The sequence below is a fragment of the Hippopotamus amphibius genome, chromosome 6 (assembly GCF_030028045.1).
Source record: "Hippopotamus amphibius kiboko isolate mHipAmp2 chromosome 6, mHipAmp2.hap2, whole genome shotgun sequence".
Taxonomy (NCBI): Eukaryota; Metazoa; Chordata; class Mammalia; order Artiodactyla; family Hippopotamidae; genus Hippopotamus; species Hippopotamus amphibius.
Genome location: NC_080191.1, coordinates 61,141,051 through 61,158,928, shown reverse-complemented (window position 1 = coordinate 61,158,928; position 17,878 = coordinate 61,141,051). Strand labels below are relative to the sequence as shown.

At 48.1% G+C, this 17,878-nt stretch overlaps 1 protein-coding gene across 3 annotated transcripts in view; it reads left to right on the top strand.

The window, feature by feature from the left end:
- The window catches only part of EZR (ezrin), a 48,231-nt gene that overhangs the window by 15,738 nt on the left and 14,615 nt on the right, over window positions 1–17,878 (top strand). For 2 of the 3 annotated variants that reach the window (XM_057737696.1, XM_057737695.1), the window contains 5 exons: window positions 9,630–9,713; window positions 14,386–14,481; window positions 15,349–15,623; window positions 15,757–15,840; window positions 16,724–16,870. In XM_057737696.1, the coding sequence (XP_057593679.1) occupies window positions 9,630–9,713; window positions 14,386–14,481; window positions 15,349–15,623; window positions 15,757–15,840; window positions 16,724–16,870 (686 nt within the window). Of the gene's footprint in view, window positions 1–9,629; window positions 9,714–14,385; window positions 14,482–15,348; window positions 15,624–15,756; window positions 15,841–16,723; window positions 16,871–17,878 lie in introns of those variants that run through there. The other variant, XM_057737697.1, reaches the window with a different exon arrangement.

The following is a 17,878-nucleotide window of genomic DNA, read 5'->3' as shown; positions in this document are numbered from 1 at the left end:
TCTGAAGGTCAGTAAATCTCAATAAGTCTGGTGTTAAGAGCTAGAGCTTACACGTGTACCCCTGGAATTTCTAACTTTGAGTCCAGCTTGCCTTCAGGCACATGGTGACATGTGACTACTGCTGTTGGTGGCAGCATTTCAGAGAGAGACCACTGCCTCCCTCTTAATTGACCGCAGAGTTGATACCTTTGCGGGTATAGTCAATATCAGGTTAACATGGACTTGACTCCATTTAATGAAAAATTGTGTTTTAAGGACCACATTTCTATTTTACTTGTCTTCTCTCTGTACCATGTTTTAATATTTTGACATACTGGTTTTTATTTTGCCCTCTCTGGGCTTAAAAGAATGGTGTACAACAGGGTGTTTTCTCCGCTGCCTGTCTTGGGACTTCCTTGGTGGCGCAGTGGTTAAGAATCTGCCTGCCAGTGAAGGGGACACGGCTTCCATCCCTGGTCCGGGAAGCCCATGTGCCACAACTACTGAAGCCCGAGTGCCTAGAGCTTTTGCTCGGCACACCCCAACGAAGACCCAATAAATTATTTATTTATTTATTTATTTATTTATTTAAAAAGAAAAAAGAAAAACCTGTCTCTGTGAGTTTAGGTCTAGTACTGAAAATCTAGTAAAGTTATTTGTCAGAAGGAGTTGTGGCTTTTTGCTTTGTCAGAAGGAGTTGTGGCTTTTTGCATGTTCGGAACACTAGCCTGGCCTCTTTCCCTGAGAGCAGGGGCTTTGTGGGTGTGGCCTTGCTTGTGAGCTGGGAGGAGCTGTAGATGGCTGGGCCCATCCCAGCCTCCTGAGTCAGAACCCCTGGGCCTGGGGTACAGGAAACTGTTTCAGCAAGCTCTCCAGGTAATTCTTTTGTGTGTTCAAGTTTGAGAATCACTAGAGGAGTACTGAGGGCCTGGGGAGAGTCGCATATGAGATGTGGCTGGCTGTGCACCTGCTAAGGGACAGCAGCGTTCATGAAGTGTGTCTGGTATTGCCGCAGTGAACAGAGTTCTGGAGGGGTTTATGTTAATCCAAGAAAATACAAAGGTAGTGTTCAGTTTAAAAAAAATTGTTGTTTGGTACTTGAGTGCTAGTTGATGCCATGCTCAGCACCATTGGAATTAAATGTGAAACAAGGCTCAGTTGCTGTTTAAAATTTAGGGAAAGAACATGATTTTCTTGGGAGACCCCTGAACAAGAGCCTGGGTTCTCCACTCTGCCCTGTGGAAGGGCTCTTCCCCAGAGCTGGCTCCTGTTTTGTAACAGGGAAGGGGTTGCTAGAATTCATGGTGCCTGACATTACTGCTGGCCTCAGGGGAGAGGGAGTGTGGGGGCGGAGGAGTCAGTGTTTTCTGCTGTGTTCACAGCTGGTACCTTCTTCCTGAGAACATAGCATATTTTCATTTTCAACTTAAGTGAAACAGTAAACTTGAATTTTAGTTTTAAAAAATTCATTTTCTTTCATCTTTGCCTGTAAAAAATTTTTTTCTTATCAATTTGAATACCGAATTGATCACAGTCTAGTTCAAATGACTTGTTTTCCACCTGTTTCATATTTATAATCACTAAAACAACACAGAAAATAATAAGATCCTCAACCCAATTGTCATCAATGAATGTATAGACAAAAGTGATGTTTCCAAATAGTGGAATATTACTTGGCAGTAAAAAAGGAGCAATGTGCTGACACTTGCTACAGCCTGGATAAATCTTGAAAACATGTTAAATAACAGAAGCAAGTCACCAAAGACCACATAGCATACGATTCTGTTTATATGAAATGTCCAGAATAGGGACATCTATGGAGATAGAAAGTAGATTCTTGCTTGCCAGGGCTGGGGGGAAGGAGTAATGGGAGTGACTGCCAATGGGCATGGGGTTTCTTTTTGAGGTGATGAAATGTTCTAAAATTAGATGGTAGGATTGGTTGCATTACTCCCTGAAGTTGCTAAAAACCACTGAATTGCAAATGGGTGAATTTTATGGGATGTAAGTTATATTTCAACAAAGCTGTTGTAAAGAGTGATGACTCGATGAAAATCAAAATACAGTAGTCTCAGTAATTACTCAAGTGAACCAAAATAGCATCTGAAGAAGCTTTTGTAATTCGTTTCAGTTGTGAGAACTTTTCCTAGTCATCCTCCCCTTATTCCCATTTCTTCCCCCGTTTGTGGGAGAAAGTTTACTGTACTACCTCCTGTCAGAGCCTTTCGAAGTATTTGAAAGGTCTTATCCAAATATTTGAAAGCTGTAGGAGTTGCTGAAGTGGCACCTTCAGAAGAGGGCTGGAATGTTGGAAAACAGCACTGACACTTTAAATGATTATGAAAGGTTAAGCTCTCAGTGTAATCTTGGTGGTGCTTAGATCTACTCAGACTAATTTTTGAGTAAATGCAGATGTTATAATATAGGGATTAATCTGTTATCACTGAATCCACTGCCTGCAGTTCAAACATTCAGATGTTACTATTTGAATTTTCCTTTCCACTCTAAGTGGTTTTCCTGATTCTGAGTACATAGGAAAATCACCGCAAACTTTTATTTCCCCTGCAATATTCTGGCTAGTAAAATTACCTAAACCTGGTTGGTCGAAGAGGATTTAAAACGGCTGCTTGTCTGTAAAGTCTGTGGAAGAACTAGTCTTGAACTTTTCCTTCCTGTCTGGGTCTTTAGTATGGTGTGAATTTCTTCTGGAAAAAATGTGATGGGTGAGGTTATCTTACACCAAGTGTAAAGTAGTTCAGAAGGAAGTTGACATTTCTCAAAGGAAAAATTGCAGAACTAGATTTATTTACTAAAGTGAGGAAAATAATGAGGGAGATAATTTGACAGCCCCAAATTCAGCAATCACACATAGGCTAGAAGTAAAATATAGTATTTTATTGTCAACTTAATATCTTTCTACATCTCTCAGACTTTTAGAAGGCATTTTAGATACCATTTTGATAAAATTAAACTGAGAGGACTCAAAAATCACGTTTTCCAAAGTATATTCTGAAAAATACTGGTACTTTGGGATATTCCATGGAAAAAAACCAATAGGCAGAAGAATCTGGGAGACCTAGACTTAAGGCACTGTCCTGGAATTTCACAATTTGTATTAATACAGCGGAGACTCTCAAAACCTTTCAGTTAAAGAGAGAGAAAAAAGAAACAACCTTCACTTGTGTGACTTCAGAATACTCCCTTCCCACCTCCGTGCTTTGTCCTGCTCTCTTTAAATTCAGATAATTTTGTAGAAACGACATCGCCACTGATTGAGATGGTGTCAGAAGCCACTCCTGTAATTAAGCTATAGAATGTGAGAGTTGGCAGATCCCTTAAGGGTAGTGATTTCCATTTTATAAACGAGCAGGGAGTGCCTCCTTCCGGCGGGGGCGGGCCTGGGGCCGGGGGGCGGGGCCAGTGAGGAGGCCTAGGCCTTGGGGCGGATCCTGCCCACGGCCAGATGTTTGTGAGCTTGAAGGAATGAGCAGAGGGGGGGACAGTGGATTTCTTTCATTTTAATAAGGTGAATTATTATTGAGTTTATATAAAAAACAGATTGGGATGTAACACCCCTCATTCTCTTTTTTATTGGAAAAGAGTTGTCGGTTGCATTGGAGAATAAACCTGTACTATCGTGTGTCTGGTTGGAGAGTTACAGTACCCCTCCTTGGAAGTGTGAAAACAGGTGTGAGCTTTCCCCTTGTCCATGAAAACAGTCTCCCAGCCAGCTCACAGTAGTGTCATGTAGTTAGTTATTTTCTCAGGAATCTTCCCATTCCCTCTGCACACCTCCCCGGAGGAGTCATTTCTGTCCGCTCACAGCTCCAGCTCCGGTTGCATCTCACCCTGGGCCTTCGGACTTCAGACCGAGCATTTCAGAGCCGGAGAGGGCCTCAGGCCGGCTAGCCCAGACCCTCTCTCTGCAGATCAGGGGGCTGAGGCCGCAGAGGAGGGAGGCCTCCGCAGGTCATTGCCCCCGCCGTGGGGCCTCGGGGGCTCCCATGCTCTCCCCCGCTGTTCCAGGGACCCGTGAATTTGGCCGGTCCTCAAAAATCACGTTTAAAAAATACAGGTTCTTGGGTTGAGGCCCAGAAACTCAGCTGTTTAAGAAGCTGCTCTGGGGATTCTAATAGTCCCGTTTGGGAACAACTGTGGTGTGTGGCAGCTATTTGAGGTCCACCTATTTAAACGCCGCCCCCACCCCCACCCCTGGAAGGCACTGATTCGGTGTGTGGAGGCGTGAGCCCTGAAGGCATGCACAGTGCCCACCAGCTGGGCTGGGCTGAGAACAGAAGGTGACAGCGATGACCACTGTTCAACAGCATGTTGATGGTAGCTTTGAACTGAGCTAACCCATGATGAGAATAGCAAATAGAATTTAAAAAATATTAGTTTACTGGCTGCATTGGGTCTTATACAGGCTTTCTCTAGTTGTGGAGAGTGGGGGCTGCTCTTCATCGTGGTGCGCAGGCTCCTCATTGCTGTGGCTTCTCCTGTTGTGGAGCACGAGCTCTAGGTGCGTGGGCTTCAGTAGTTGCGGCACATGGGCTCAATAGTTATAGCTCACAGGCTCTAGAGCACAGGCTCAGTAGTTGTGGCACACGGGCTTAGTTGCTCCACGGCATGCGGGATCTTCCTGGAGCAGGGATCGAACCCATGTCCCCTGCATTGGCAGGCGGATTCTTAACCACTGCACCACCTAGAAAGTCCCGGGAATAGCAAATGGAATTTTTAAAGAGTAGATTGTTAAGCAGGGGAGGGGAGGGAGTATTACAGTTAGGTATTCATCATCTTCATTAACTAAGGTAAAGGTAGGTTTGTGTGTTGAATCCAATGTTAAATAATATATGCATCATATAGTTAAGTGGACTGGTTCATATACCTGTGAAACACCGGTCATTGTATTCATGAAAAAGAAAAAGTGCATGGTGTTTTGCTTAAATTTAAGAAGTTTTACTGGCTAGTCTCATTAGTTCTTGTTTTAGAAATAAAACTAAATTCATTCCTATTTTTGTTTTTAGGCATTTGTCTCTTACATATACTGATATTTTAGTAATTAGAAACTTACCTCTTTTTTAAAGAACTTTTATTGAGATATAATTGACATACAATAAACTGCATGTATTTAAAGTGTACAATTTGATATTTTTTTTTTTATTTACCTCTCTTTTTGAAATGAAAACTTGTCCTACTAAGCTAGGCTACTATCAGAGACAAAAAAGAAGGATTTTTCTGCTAAATATGGTCAGTGTGAAAAACACAAATATTTATTAAAAACCTCATTTTCCTCAAGGGGTTCAGACATCTTCACTATCAAATTTTGGGTCTAAGATACATCATCTTACTCTTAAAATTCTGACCTAGTATATAGCTGTTTAAAAAAAAAAGAAAAAAGAAAACTGGTTGTTTTAAATCTGTAGAGTGCTGCTGTAACTCCCATATTGAAACTTACTTATGAATTCCCATTATAAATAGCGGAGTGTGATGATGTCTGGTTCCTTTTAGGTTCTAACATTTTAGAAATCCGATGACAGCTTCATGCCATAGCTTCAGATGGAGTAGCATTTACAGGGGAGACATGAATTATTGATGATTGTCTACAGCAGCCACATGGTCCTTTGTGTGTATGTAAGGGGTGGGGGTACACAGGCAGAGTTAAACCTCTATCACCACTACCCCCACCAGACAAAGCAGAATGTTAGAAACGGTTTCAGTATTTTGACCAGCCTGGGAGAAACACTGCCTGGGGTGGGGATAGATTTTAAGTGACTAACTGCATGCTATACCACCCATTACCTACACTGCACATTACTATGTGATTTTGCTGCCTTGGATAAAAGTGTGTGATCTCAGAGGAAACACTAAGACAATAAAAATTGCTAACCATGTGTGTTTCTCTAGCCTTTGCACGTGGTTTGGGTTTGCGTGGTGCATGTGTAAGCCCTGGAGCTCCAGCTTTTGGAGGGACCATTCTCACATTTGTCGTGCAAAACCGTATAATCCCACTTTATTTCTGTGGCACCATCGCAGACACGAGTGCAAGCTCTAAGTGCGCACTGAGTTCACTAAAAACAATCAGTTACCAAGGAAACCTAACAGGATAATACAAAGAGTTGGGATTTAGATATGTTTCCTCAGTATGCCGAATGATTTCTTTTAAAGCCCCTGGATAAGTGGATCAAAACCTGAATATAAATGGTCCTGTCATCTGAGTAAATGTTAAATGTTTCATCTTAAACTTTGATGAACGTTTATACTATACATTTCAGTACATTCTTACAGATTTTATAAAGTTTAAAAGAATCTTAATAGTCTTTCTAAACATAGACCTGCTTAACATGCTACTGATGAAAGCAGTGCTGTGCTGCGGTCCTCAGTCAGGGTAGGAGCCTCCCCTTTCCCCAGAGGACATTTGGGTGGATGTGTGTGCGCGCGCACGTTGGGGGGTACTTGTAGAGGACTGGGGAGACCTGTGTTTAGTGGGGCAGGGCTCAGGGGTGCTAAACGTTCTGTAGTCCTTGAGATAGTCTTGCCGAAGGAACACTTGTGCTGGCCCAGAATAGAATGTACTACCCCCCAAACCCCAACTGCGGTGAGAGACTACCTTGTCAAGAGGACCACCCCCCCCCACCCCCCCACCCCCCATCTCGCAGGGCAGCTTGGCCTGTGGTCATTAACATGCTGTTCATTCGAGTGTTCCGCTTTCATGAGTTCTCCCATTTCAACCTTGGTCTCAGGGTTGTAGACCACGCCCTGTAAATGAAATACACATATATTGATTCAGATTACCTTGATTTTGTAATTTTAGGGGGTGTCTGAAAATGAAAATTTTGGTGCCTCCCCAAATTGGAACTGCGTGTTGCTCCTTCTAACGGGGTGGTGGGCCGCATGGTAGAGGAAAAGCCTGTCTACCTCCCAGTGCTGGTCCCAGCCTGGCCTGTGACTGCAGCTGGAAGAGCTTAGCCTGATGGCCGGCTTGAGAGCTTTGTTCCCAGTCATGCACCAGCCTGTAGGACTGCCCATGTTCAAGGAAGGAAGTCCCTGGAAAGACCCGACCAAGTGAAATTTGGCAAAATGTCTCGTTGGAGTTGCTGATGGTCATTTTCAGTTGCTGTGATGGGAGGTGCTGTCTTTGCAGGTTGCACAGACCTTCCCAGTACACTTAATTTTTAAGAAGCTCCCTTTCTCCATACTACTGGCTTGTTGCATCCAACCTCAGTAAAAGTATTCATTTTGCAGGTTATTTTCAAAGAGTTATTTTGCGAGTCCTTTTCAAAGAGCTGTGTGAACTTTGAGTCAAATATGAACCTGCTCAGAACTGTAAAATAGTTTTTGTCTAAATTCCTGTTAGTTTGCAAAACGGTTAAAAATGGTGTGATGATCACTTTTTTATGTTAATTATTAGCATTGGTTTCAGGAGGTGACTTTTTCTTGGTCCTCAAATTTAGAGGTGATTGAGATTTAAGAGTTAGAGTCTGAAATCTCCTTTGCATGAACCTCCGCTCTTTTATATTAATTATTTTATATTAATTTTATATTAATTAACCAGGGTAGTGGCAGTTGGTACACATTGTTTGGTGGTTCAATTCCTGAATCAGTAAATAATAGAGAAGGAAGAGCATTTCTGAGGCCCTGCGTTTGTCAGCTCCCTGTCCCCCCATTTCAGTTTCAAGCATACTATTCATTGTGGGCTTATGAGTGTGATTTGCTGCTGAGTTTGTTACAGAATATTTGACTTCGGGGCTGCTTTTCGCATCTCCCATGCGCCTTGGGAATCATACTGAGAGACAGAGACTTGCTTCATTAACAGCCGTTCGTGATTTCTTAAAAATAAATTATTGCTGGCAGGAAAAGGAAGAAACTTAGGTTTTTATATTTTAATAAATTTGAAGAATCGAAAATGTGCCTAGTCTCGCTTCTCAATAAACTTCGGTTCTTTAATTTGTAGACTTGAGATTGGAGAGGAAACTTTTATTAAAATCTGGAAAATTAGGCCTCACCTCTCTATGCTACATCAGTCAGAGAACCTTTAAGACAGACTGGATGTATGTAAAATTATCTCTCAATCATCACAGTCATGAGTGTTAGGGAAAAAAATGATTTATAAAGACTAATTTTTGTTCAACTTAGAGTCTAAGTATCCAGCCAAGGCATGACACACATTCGGAACTCACTGCATGTTAGTTCTTATATCAGGAAGCTAAATAAATACTTAATCTATAACCTTCTTACGTTTCCATCCGTGTTAGGAAGAATTCAGAATACATGTCTATCCAGCCATTTATATATTTCATGTGAAAAATGGGGAGAAGCAAGCATTTCTTAATGTTAAACATTATAGTTGCTGTGGTATTTTCCTTTGGGACCATAATATAAAGTAGTTAGATTTGTATGTTTTTCTTTTTTATATAAATTTATTTATTTATTGGCTGCATTGGGTCTTTGTTGCTGTGCCCAGGCTTTCTCTAGTTGCAGTGAGTAGGGGCTACTCTTTGTTGTGTGCGCAGGCTTCTCATTGCAGTGGCTTCTCTTGTTGTGGAGTACGGGCTCTAGACGTGCGGGCTTCAGTAGTTGCGGCACGTGGGCTCATTAGTTGTGGCTCACAGGCTCTAGAGCACAGGCTTAGTAGCTGTGGCGCATGGGCTTCGTTACTCCACGGCATGTGGGATCTTCCTGGACCCAGGGCTCAAACCCGTGTCCCCTGCATGGGCAGGCAGATTTTTAACCACTGCGCCACCAGGGAAGTCCTGTATGTTTTTCTTATGCTAGTAAATTCTGGGTTTTTAATTTGAAAATGGCCTTGAAGTCAATTTCTTCAAACCACTGACTATATGGTAATAATAGACATTTTTTCAGGCCTTCCCATCACTACCACCTTGTGATCTTACCAACCAGTAATGCTTCCATGTTTACTGTCTTCATAATTACCTTTTCAATTTACTGCATAGTATTCTGCCCTCTTCATGTGGCTGTGGTCATTTAGCGGGTTTTCTGCTCACTGTTGAGGTGGTGTCTGGAGTTGCTGGCGGCATGTGAGATCCTCCTCCCTTCTCCTGTCACTTGCTGACTTGGTCTGGATGCTCCCCACCAACCTTACAAAATGTGCGATGATGTATGGAAACTGTGTCAACAGTTTATCAAAGTGTTTTGTAGAAAAACAGCTTAGACCTGAGTGTGAATGTGACTTATGACAGCTGTGAGGGCACACATTTGAACCCAAACTGCATGCACATGCACAGAGCTGGGGGCGGGGGGTCTTGGGGGGGGGGGTGTGGTGTGTGTTTGGGGGTGGGGGTGGTGTGAGGTGTGACTGTGTGTGTGGCATGTGTTTTGGGGGTGGGGGTGGGGTATGGTGTGAGGTGTGACTGTGTGTGTGGTGTTTTGGGGGTGGGGGGTGTGTTTGAGGTTGGGGGTGGGGCTTGAATGTGTGTGGGGGTGTTGGGGGGTGGGGTGTGGATGTGTGTGGAGGGTGTTTGGGGTTGGGGGTATGTGTGGTATTGGGGGCGGGTGGTGACAGGCATGAGAATGGATGTGGAGGAAGGACACACTCCCCACGTTGTTCAGGACCTTTGAGTTTAGGTGGAAAACTCGGGAGATTATTAAAAGAACACCTGGTTAAGTGTAGGATATTCTGTTCTGTTTTCTAGATCAACGTCCGAGTTACCACCATGGATGCAGAGCTGGAGTTCGCCATCCAGCCAAATACAACAGGAAAACAGCTTTTTGATCAGGTTGGTCTCTATGAACTTGAGGGAGGATTCCCAGTTAGAAGAAAAAAGTTTGTAACATCTGAATCACTTTGCTGAGCGTATTGGTTTGCTGCTAGCTTCTCGTTGGGGAGTAGACCATTTTTCCCCTCCTGTCAGCAGGACTCGGCTGTTGTAGAAACTCTCCCCAGGGTGGCCCCTGCTCGCAGCCCCGAGAAGAAGGGCCGCCGTGCAGTCTTCACGAGCCAGGGCCTCACCCGAGAGCTCTGGCTGCCATCTCTCCCGCTGGGGTCTCCACAGTCCCCCTGGCCGTTTCTTGCCATCTGCTTCACGGCTGGGGTGCAGCAGCCTCTCCCTGCATCCTCAACATCCTGAGCCCCTTGGATGCCAGCAGACAGCCTCCCCTTGAACTGGGCAGTGGCCCAGCCGCGCTCTTGCCTCTTCCTGAAAACTGAAGGTGAACACAGAGTTTTAGCTCTTTTTTTTTTTTTGGCACACGGGCTTAGTTGCTCCGTGGCATGTGGGATCTTCCTGGAGCTGGGATCGAACCCGTGACCTCTGCATTGTCAGGCAGATTCTTAACCACTGCGCCACCTAGGAAGCCCCGAACACAGAGTTTTAATAAGAACAGTGAACCACACCGAGGGCCTTGGTAACGCTCCGACGGAACAGTTCCAAGCTTTAGACAAAAGCGAGACCTACCTTTCTGGGCTCCATAAATTCTGCTCTGGGGCTGAGGACCCAATAGGGCGATGGGCTGGGGTGCACCTTCCCAGCTGTCTGCACCGTCAGCGGCCTTCCTGAGAGGCCCCGCTGGTGGGCTAAGCGAGGCTTTGCATCCCAGCTCCAAACCAGATAGTGGAGCGGAGTGTTGGCAGATGTAGAAGCTGTAGGTGACTCACCCAGGGTGTGACAGGATCTCCCTTTCATCCCCAGAGCTAGCACCCAGCAGGTTCGTTCCCCCAAGCCAGTGAGCAGGGCTGGGGTGCTGATGCCTCCAGGGGAGGGTGCGGATGCAGCCTCTGCTCTCCATGTGCTGTTATTTTGAGGCCATTCCCCGGCTGTGCGTCCCCCAATAAGGATAAAGACATTTACTGCCCCAGGTGGGGCTGGACTTGTAGTGGAAATCTGAGGGTTTCTCCTGAAAGAGCATCCTGGACACCACGTGGGGCGGTGGTCAGAGCACGGACGGGGAGGAGGCCGGTGCTCGGTCAGCTCTGCCTGCAGCTAGTGCATCCGACCCTCAGTCGCCAGAGTCGTTGTCTGCAAAGGAGGGCGGGGGCGGGGGGTGTCCTTAAGCACAGTGTTTAAAGTGGAGACCGAAGCTCGGTGTCAGGATGGTGACACTGTCTTGACATTCAGTGTAGCAGCCAGTCAGCTTCCCCTACCTCCACCTTCCAGGTGCGTCTCATATGTTGCCTTGAAGGAATTGTGTGAAGAGGCTGTTGAAGGAGGTAGCAGAATGTACGGTGCAAGATATAAGCGCCGTTATTGCTTATAAGATCCTTGTCTCTGCTACTTAGGGGCCTTTGGTGGGGGTGGGGCAGAGGGTAAGAGGCTTGTCCTGGTGCTTAAGGACACTTCACCATGTGTTTTGGTTTCAGACACTCTCTTTTAACCGCATGCATGTGTGCTGGGCATTGAGCCGCATCATTCACGCGATTCTCTCAGCCTCTTGGCCCCGGGGGACCATGGTCACAGAACTCATGTGTTCCTAAATGCTGAATAATTGTATCTAGTTTGGTATTCGCCTTGGTTTTAAGCCAGGATTTTTCTAATATGAGATGAGCTGTTGGCCAGGAGCATGGCGTTGTGGATTAATAGGTGTGCAAAAATGGACCCTGAATTCAGTCCATTGTAGATTGTTTTAAAAACGCTAAATGCATAAATCCAGTCAGCACGCCAGGTTCTCATAAGCTCTGCATCCAAGTTACTCTGCAGCTTGTTAGCCTCTCCCCAGCCATCCTGCTCCAGCTGTATGACTGTCCCCAGCCCCTGCATCCCCTGCTAAAGGAAAAGCAAGGCCCAGTCTCACTGTAACCACTGTCCCCAGGTCGCCTTTCCTCTGAACTCAGCCAGGGTTAAGAGGAATGGGAGCCATAGCGATAAGAAGATTCTGGTCCTCTGTATCCTTCTCCTCCCTCTTGTTCTTCTCCCCTCCTCCTTTCATGACAGGGCCTGGATCACAGAATCTCTGATAGAGTTAGTGTTTGAGTGTTTTCAGGATCGTGTATTCCTGTTGAGAAATACCATGTAATCTGACAAGTTGAGGCTGGAGCAGACCCGGCACGTGACGCAGCCTGTGTTAGAATCACAGATGCCAAGGCTCGGCGGGAAGGGCCGTCCAGCCGGGCCAGAGCAGAGGCCAGCTCCACACCCTTGACCCCAGTTATACCTCGCTCTTTGAAGGTCCATTTGTTTATCTCTCCAAGGTGGTACGTGAGGCGGGACGTTCAGGTCTTGTTGCACAGGTGGGCCTCCGCCGCGCTGGGCGTGTTTCCTCCTGAGTGACCTGTGAGGGGCTGCAGGCTGCGTGGGCTCTGTACCCTTCTTCTGCTGCTCCATCTGATGCGCTTCTAGGTCTTGGAAGCGCTCGCTCATGGGCCCAGCTGCCAGTCTCTAAGATGTGGGTCCTTAACTGGAATCGCTTGAAAGAGACTTGGAAGGTAGTCTGTCCGCTTCTCTCCCACCCTCTCTGTCACTTAAGTCTCTTCAGCAGTAACTGTTGTCCGTCCGTGTCCCCCCTTCCCCCCAGCACTGTTGCTTTGTTTATGACTAGATTCTAGTCCCGGGCTCCGAGGTGACGGAGGCCCTCACAGAGGCCATCGTGGAGGCAGGCTCCTGGCGGGGCCGTGGTGCTTTCTCACTGCTGCAGCTGCCGATGTGCTGAGCAAGGAGCTCCTGCCCTGTGACTCTGTGCACTGTGTGCTCACTGCTTTCATCATCAGAACGTATTAGTAGTGTTTTCCAGCTGTTGCTCGAGACTGAGTTAAGTAGACACATCCCTGCCTTTTCCTTTCCCCACACCTACCAGTTAAAACACCGCGGAGGCAGAGATACAGGCCTGGACCCCACACTTGTGCAGAATCGGCTTGTATGCTGTGTACCAGCTTCAGGTTAAGGTAGGGACATTAGAGGGAACAGTTGAGTGTGTTTTTCTAGGAATGCTGGGTTTTCCTTGCAGAGAGGACTGACAGGTCAGTTTTTAGAATGGACTGCAGAAAGGAAGATTGTTTAATTCTGTTGTGTGCTTTGGGGGAGCCACAGGGAGAGAAGTAGGGCTTTGAAACACACTGGTTATCCTGGAAGTGGACGGAAGATTCATACCATAAAGATGGGTGGCAAATCAGGGCACCCAGGGACAGGCTTCCACCGAGAGAGTGAGGGGCCCGAGTCACGTCCGTGGCTCCAAATTCTGATCGGCTCTGTGAAGGGGCACTGGCCCCGTCAGAACAGATAGAGGAATCTGAAGATCAGTGAGGGCCTGACAGGCACGGGGGCAGGGAAGTCAAGTAGACAGGAAATGGTTTCATCCTGGTCAGACCCAGGCTAAGGCTGCAGTTTGTGGATGGAGTGGAAGGACTAGACGGGAGAGGTAGAGTGGCTTCTGTATGTGGGGCTTTTTTGTGCAGCTTTGAAACAGCTGAAGAGGAAGGCGAGGCAGGTTTCGTATCCAAATGCTGAGATGGAGGTTTGTGGGGAGTAAGAAACTAGCAGGATCGGGTATAGAAAACCTGGTCTTTGAATCGACTTCCTCACACTTGCTACCATGAAAACCAGACCTGGGGCTCACCAAAGACTTGGGATAAAGCACTGGTAAGGGTCAAAACCACCCTCGTGTCATTTCGTGAGGAGGAGCCCCAGGTCTAGTCCCACCTCCCCGTTTCTGGGTGAGTGGAGGGCACAGAGGAGCAGCAGGTCGGCTCCTGGCGTGTAGCAGACACACACTCTCTGCAATGGACCGCAGGAGACTTTTCCTAGTACTGTAGAGAATTTTAAAAATGTGAAACTCGCTTTGACCGAGGGCTGAATTCTACTTCCTGTATCAAAATTTCACGTTTCTGGAGGTTGAAAGAGTGCTGGTCACCCTGGGCATGTGTGAAGCGGAGCACTCCCCATCTCCCCTGGGAGCCCACCGCCCTCTGCCCCCTGCCCTTCCGGGACCGCCGTGTGCCTGTTCCTGCTGAGCAGGGGCCTGGGCCAGCCGCGAGGAGCAGAGACGGGCAGCCAGGGGAGGCCCGCGTGGCCCTCTGCTTCTCGTTGGTGCCTTTCAACCCCCTTTCCACGTGGGCGCCCCAACAGCTACAGCCACACCTGTGACACACGCTTTTTTACCAGTGTGGTGGTCGCCCGTTCTCCGTGGCTCACCGGACGGTCTTGACTCAGGAACGCATCATGGAGGACACAGGAGTAGGAGTGACATTTTATAAGACTTATAGTTAGCCCTAAATCTGCTCACATTTATAAAAGTAAACGGTTCACCTGGTGGTCCAGCGAGCAGGACTTGGCGCTTTCTCTGCAGGGAGCCCAGGTCTGTTAGAGACAGACAGTGCGGGGAGGGCTGCCCCGGCGGCTGAGCCGACACCGCACTCCCTGGCAGCCCCGCTGCGCCGCGTGACGGTGACTGCCCAGGGCCGCTGCCGTGCAGGGAGCTCCTCGTGACTGTTCCGGCCCCCCCCCCGGCTCTCTCACACAGGTGGTTAAGACCATCGGCCTTCGGGAAGTGTGGTACTTTGGCCTCCAGTATGTGGATAATAAAGGATTTCCTACCTGGTTGAAACTTGATAAAAAGGTAAGTCAGAGTTAACTATTTACAGGCTATTCATTGGGTTTGATCTACTCTGTTGACATGGAAACTGTCTTTTGTTTTTTGTTCCTTTCTATTTGTGTAAAAGTTTTTATAGACAGAAAGGTTGCGGGTTTCCAGTAAATGGGGATAGTGGTTGGAAATTGGATCCTGGTATTTCTGCTTACCTGCTCCCTTACTGGAGCGTATGATGCATAATTGTTTAGCTTTCAACGGACCTTAGTTTTTTTTTTGTTTTTTTTGTTTTTTAAATGAGATTGTTAATCTTATACACCATGAATCACCCACTGTTTTGTAAGCATCTGTTACTGCTTTGTTCAAACCTGTTCAAACCTGTGATGGAGTTCCAGCTCTGAGGACTGGATAGTTCCATGAACAATTACAGGGAAAAGCTAAATGTGTTTTCTGCAGGCAATTGCTCCCTCCTCTCCAACTCCTGCTTTCCTCCCGTATTACTGGATCCGTTAGGAGGGTGATTGGAGGCGTGGAAGAGGGGAGCGTGAGGAGTTGCTGAGAGCGAGTCCATGGTCCAGGGCTGGCCTGGCCGTGTGGACAGAGGCCGGATTCAGGGGCCACTCAGCCAGTCCCCTGGCGTTGATAGCATCGCCCCAGAAAACCAGGGCTGGGGCTGGTGGCCTGGCGGGTCCCTAGCGGGCTGGGACTGCTGTGAGGGTATAGCAGGGCTCTCACTGGCCTTCTGTCTTCCGCACTAGGAAGGTGACTTTCAGAATAAACATTGTCTTCTGAAAACTGGCCTGAAGGACCCTTTTGAGTCAGTGGTGACACCTCATGTTGGGAAGGCAGGTCTTTGTCTTTGGAACTTGCAGTGAGCGTGTGGCTTCTGCTGCCCAGGTGTCCGCACAGGAGGTCAGGAAGGAGAATCCTCTGCAGTTCAAGTTCCGGGCCAAGTTCTACCCCGAAGATGTGTCTGAGGAGCTCATCCAGGACATCACACAGAAGCTGTTCTTCCTGCAAGTGAAGGAGGGGATCCTCAGTGATGAGATCTACTGCCCGCCCGAGACCGCGGTTCTCCTCGGCTCCTACGCCGTGCAGGCCAAGTTCGGGGACTACAACAAGGAGCTGCACAAGTCCGGGTACCTCAGCTCTGAGCGGCTGATCCCCCAGAGGTGAGCCGGTGGGGCCTCGTGTTCGGAGGGTTGGGAAGCAGAGGGACTTTGTGGGGGGTGAGCGGTGGCCGGTCGCCTCTCCTGGCCCTTTGGGGTGACGGCCCTGCGCCCTCTTTCTTCTTTTGCAATCCAGAGTCATGGACCAGCACAAGCTCACCAGGGACCAGTGGGAGGACCGGATCCAGGTGTGGCACGCCGAGCACCGCGGGATGCTCAAGTGAGTTGGGGGGCTGGGAGCCCATCCTCTTTGCAGGGCATGAGCTGCCAGTGACATTCTTCCCTAACAAAGCCAGGTGTTCCTCCCCACCTGCCAGGGCCAGAAGCGGTTTAGTTTACACCTTCAGGCCGGCACACCTTCTCCCCTCCTTGTTTCAGAGGAAAGAAAAGCTTGTGTCTGAAACCCTTCCTTTTAGTCAAGGGTGCGGGAGCATTGCTCACAGGTCATCGGGCATTTTCTTTCCTGTCACAGAGGTGCTGATTTGTTCATTGTCCATAAGGTGGCTGCCCTCAAAGGTTGTAAACGTAAAAAAAAAAAAAAAGATCCCAAGTGAGAAACGCTTGCTATTAAAGAAGCGCCAGCAAGGCGTGGAGAGGGCCAAGGTGGGACCTGCGGCTGCTGAGTACGGAGCCGCCGGGTGTTCTGGCCTAGATCCTCCTCTCCGGCCCCGGTGGCAGCTCTGCCTGCTGTCCCAGCCTCGGGAGTTCACTTTCAGTGTGGGCCTCAGAGACTTCGTCCTTAGACTTTCCTGTCTGACCCAAGCATCTTCTGTGGAGGGAAATAACTCAGAGTCCGAGCAGTGGCCCCAGGGAGGCAGACGGCGGGTCCCTGAAACACCGCGTGGGCCACAGGGAGAGAAGGGTCGTGCCCAGCAATAAAGTTCACAAGGGAATCGCTGAGTCCAGGGGGAGCAGCGTGAGCCAGTTTGGTTCTTTCCTGATGCGTGAAGAACGGCAGTGGTCACTGTCCAGGATGGCTGGGGGCCCGCAGCGGGACAGCGCTGGAGGCGCCCGGCTGTCACGCGTCCTCTGTGATCGCGCCGTTGCAGATCCGCGCGGCGCGCACTAACGATGATGCCGATGTTTGCCCCCACCCCAACCAGGGACAGCGCGATGCTGGAGTATCTGAAGATTGCCCAGGACCTGGAGATGTATGGGATCAACTATTTTGAGATAAAAAATAAGAAAGGAACAGACCTTTGGCTTGGAGTTGATGCCCTTGGACTAAATATTTATGAGAAAGATGATAAGTGAGTTGAACTTTATATTATCTTCAGTGAGTGGGGTATCAGGCCTGGAAACAGTGGAGAAAATGGCAAATATGCATGCGGGTTACTTTCAAAGTGTTTATCTAGCAACTTGCCCAGCGTCTGACACCTAAGGGCTTTGCGGCTGTGACGTGGCCGTGTCGGAGGTCGGCTCAGAGGCGTGCGGTATTTCTCTCCTGTTATTTCTCTCTTAGCCTGTTTATTAGCATGTATAGCACGTGCTGAGGGGCCCAGCAGGGGGACCACAACAATCTGTGACCTCATAGACTTTGGAGCTTGTGAAAGACCTGCAGGAAGGCGTCCCCGGTGCCTTCCTCTGAGGCCACCCCAGCTACCTGTAGGTACCAGCGTGCCCATAGCTACCAGCCAGGCAGTGCTGGGCAGCTTGAGGTTTGTGCTAACCCGACCAAGAATATTTATACATACTCCTACCGAGAGTATTTATGGTGCTATCAGAGACCTTAAGATTCTATAAACAATAGCCTTTATGTACAGACAGTCTAGCTAGGTCCTCTGACCCTGTGGGAGGTATCTGGTTGTCTGACAGTATGTTGTGCGTGTCGAGGGGGCTCTGCTGCAGTTAAGAGCAAGCAAGCCAGCCTCCCGTTGAGTCCTTTGCCCATCGCGGTGGTTACTAACTGCACAGATGCCTTACTCCTGCCACGGAGCTAGATACACAGAACAAAACCCCTTCTCACTCAGCAAGGACAGGTTTTCTGTAGTGGTTTCCTGTTCCTTGGACTTGGAGTGGTAGCTCACGTGTCTCACCTGCTCTCAGGTGTTAGTGCTTTCAGCTCGCCCACGCCCCAGGTACACACCCCCCCCCCGACATTCATGAGGGGAACAGCACTGCTTTTGACTCATGATGTGATATATATAGAATCCACTATAATCCCAGCCACACGCGTTCATGCCAGAACCCCAAGTACAGATACATTTCCCCTGGGGGTGGGGGCCTGTGTCAGACGTCCCCAGGTGCTCCAGTGAGCG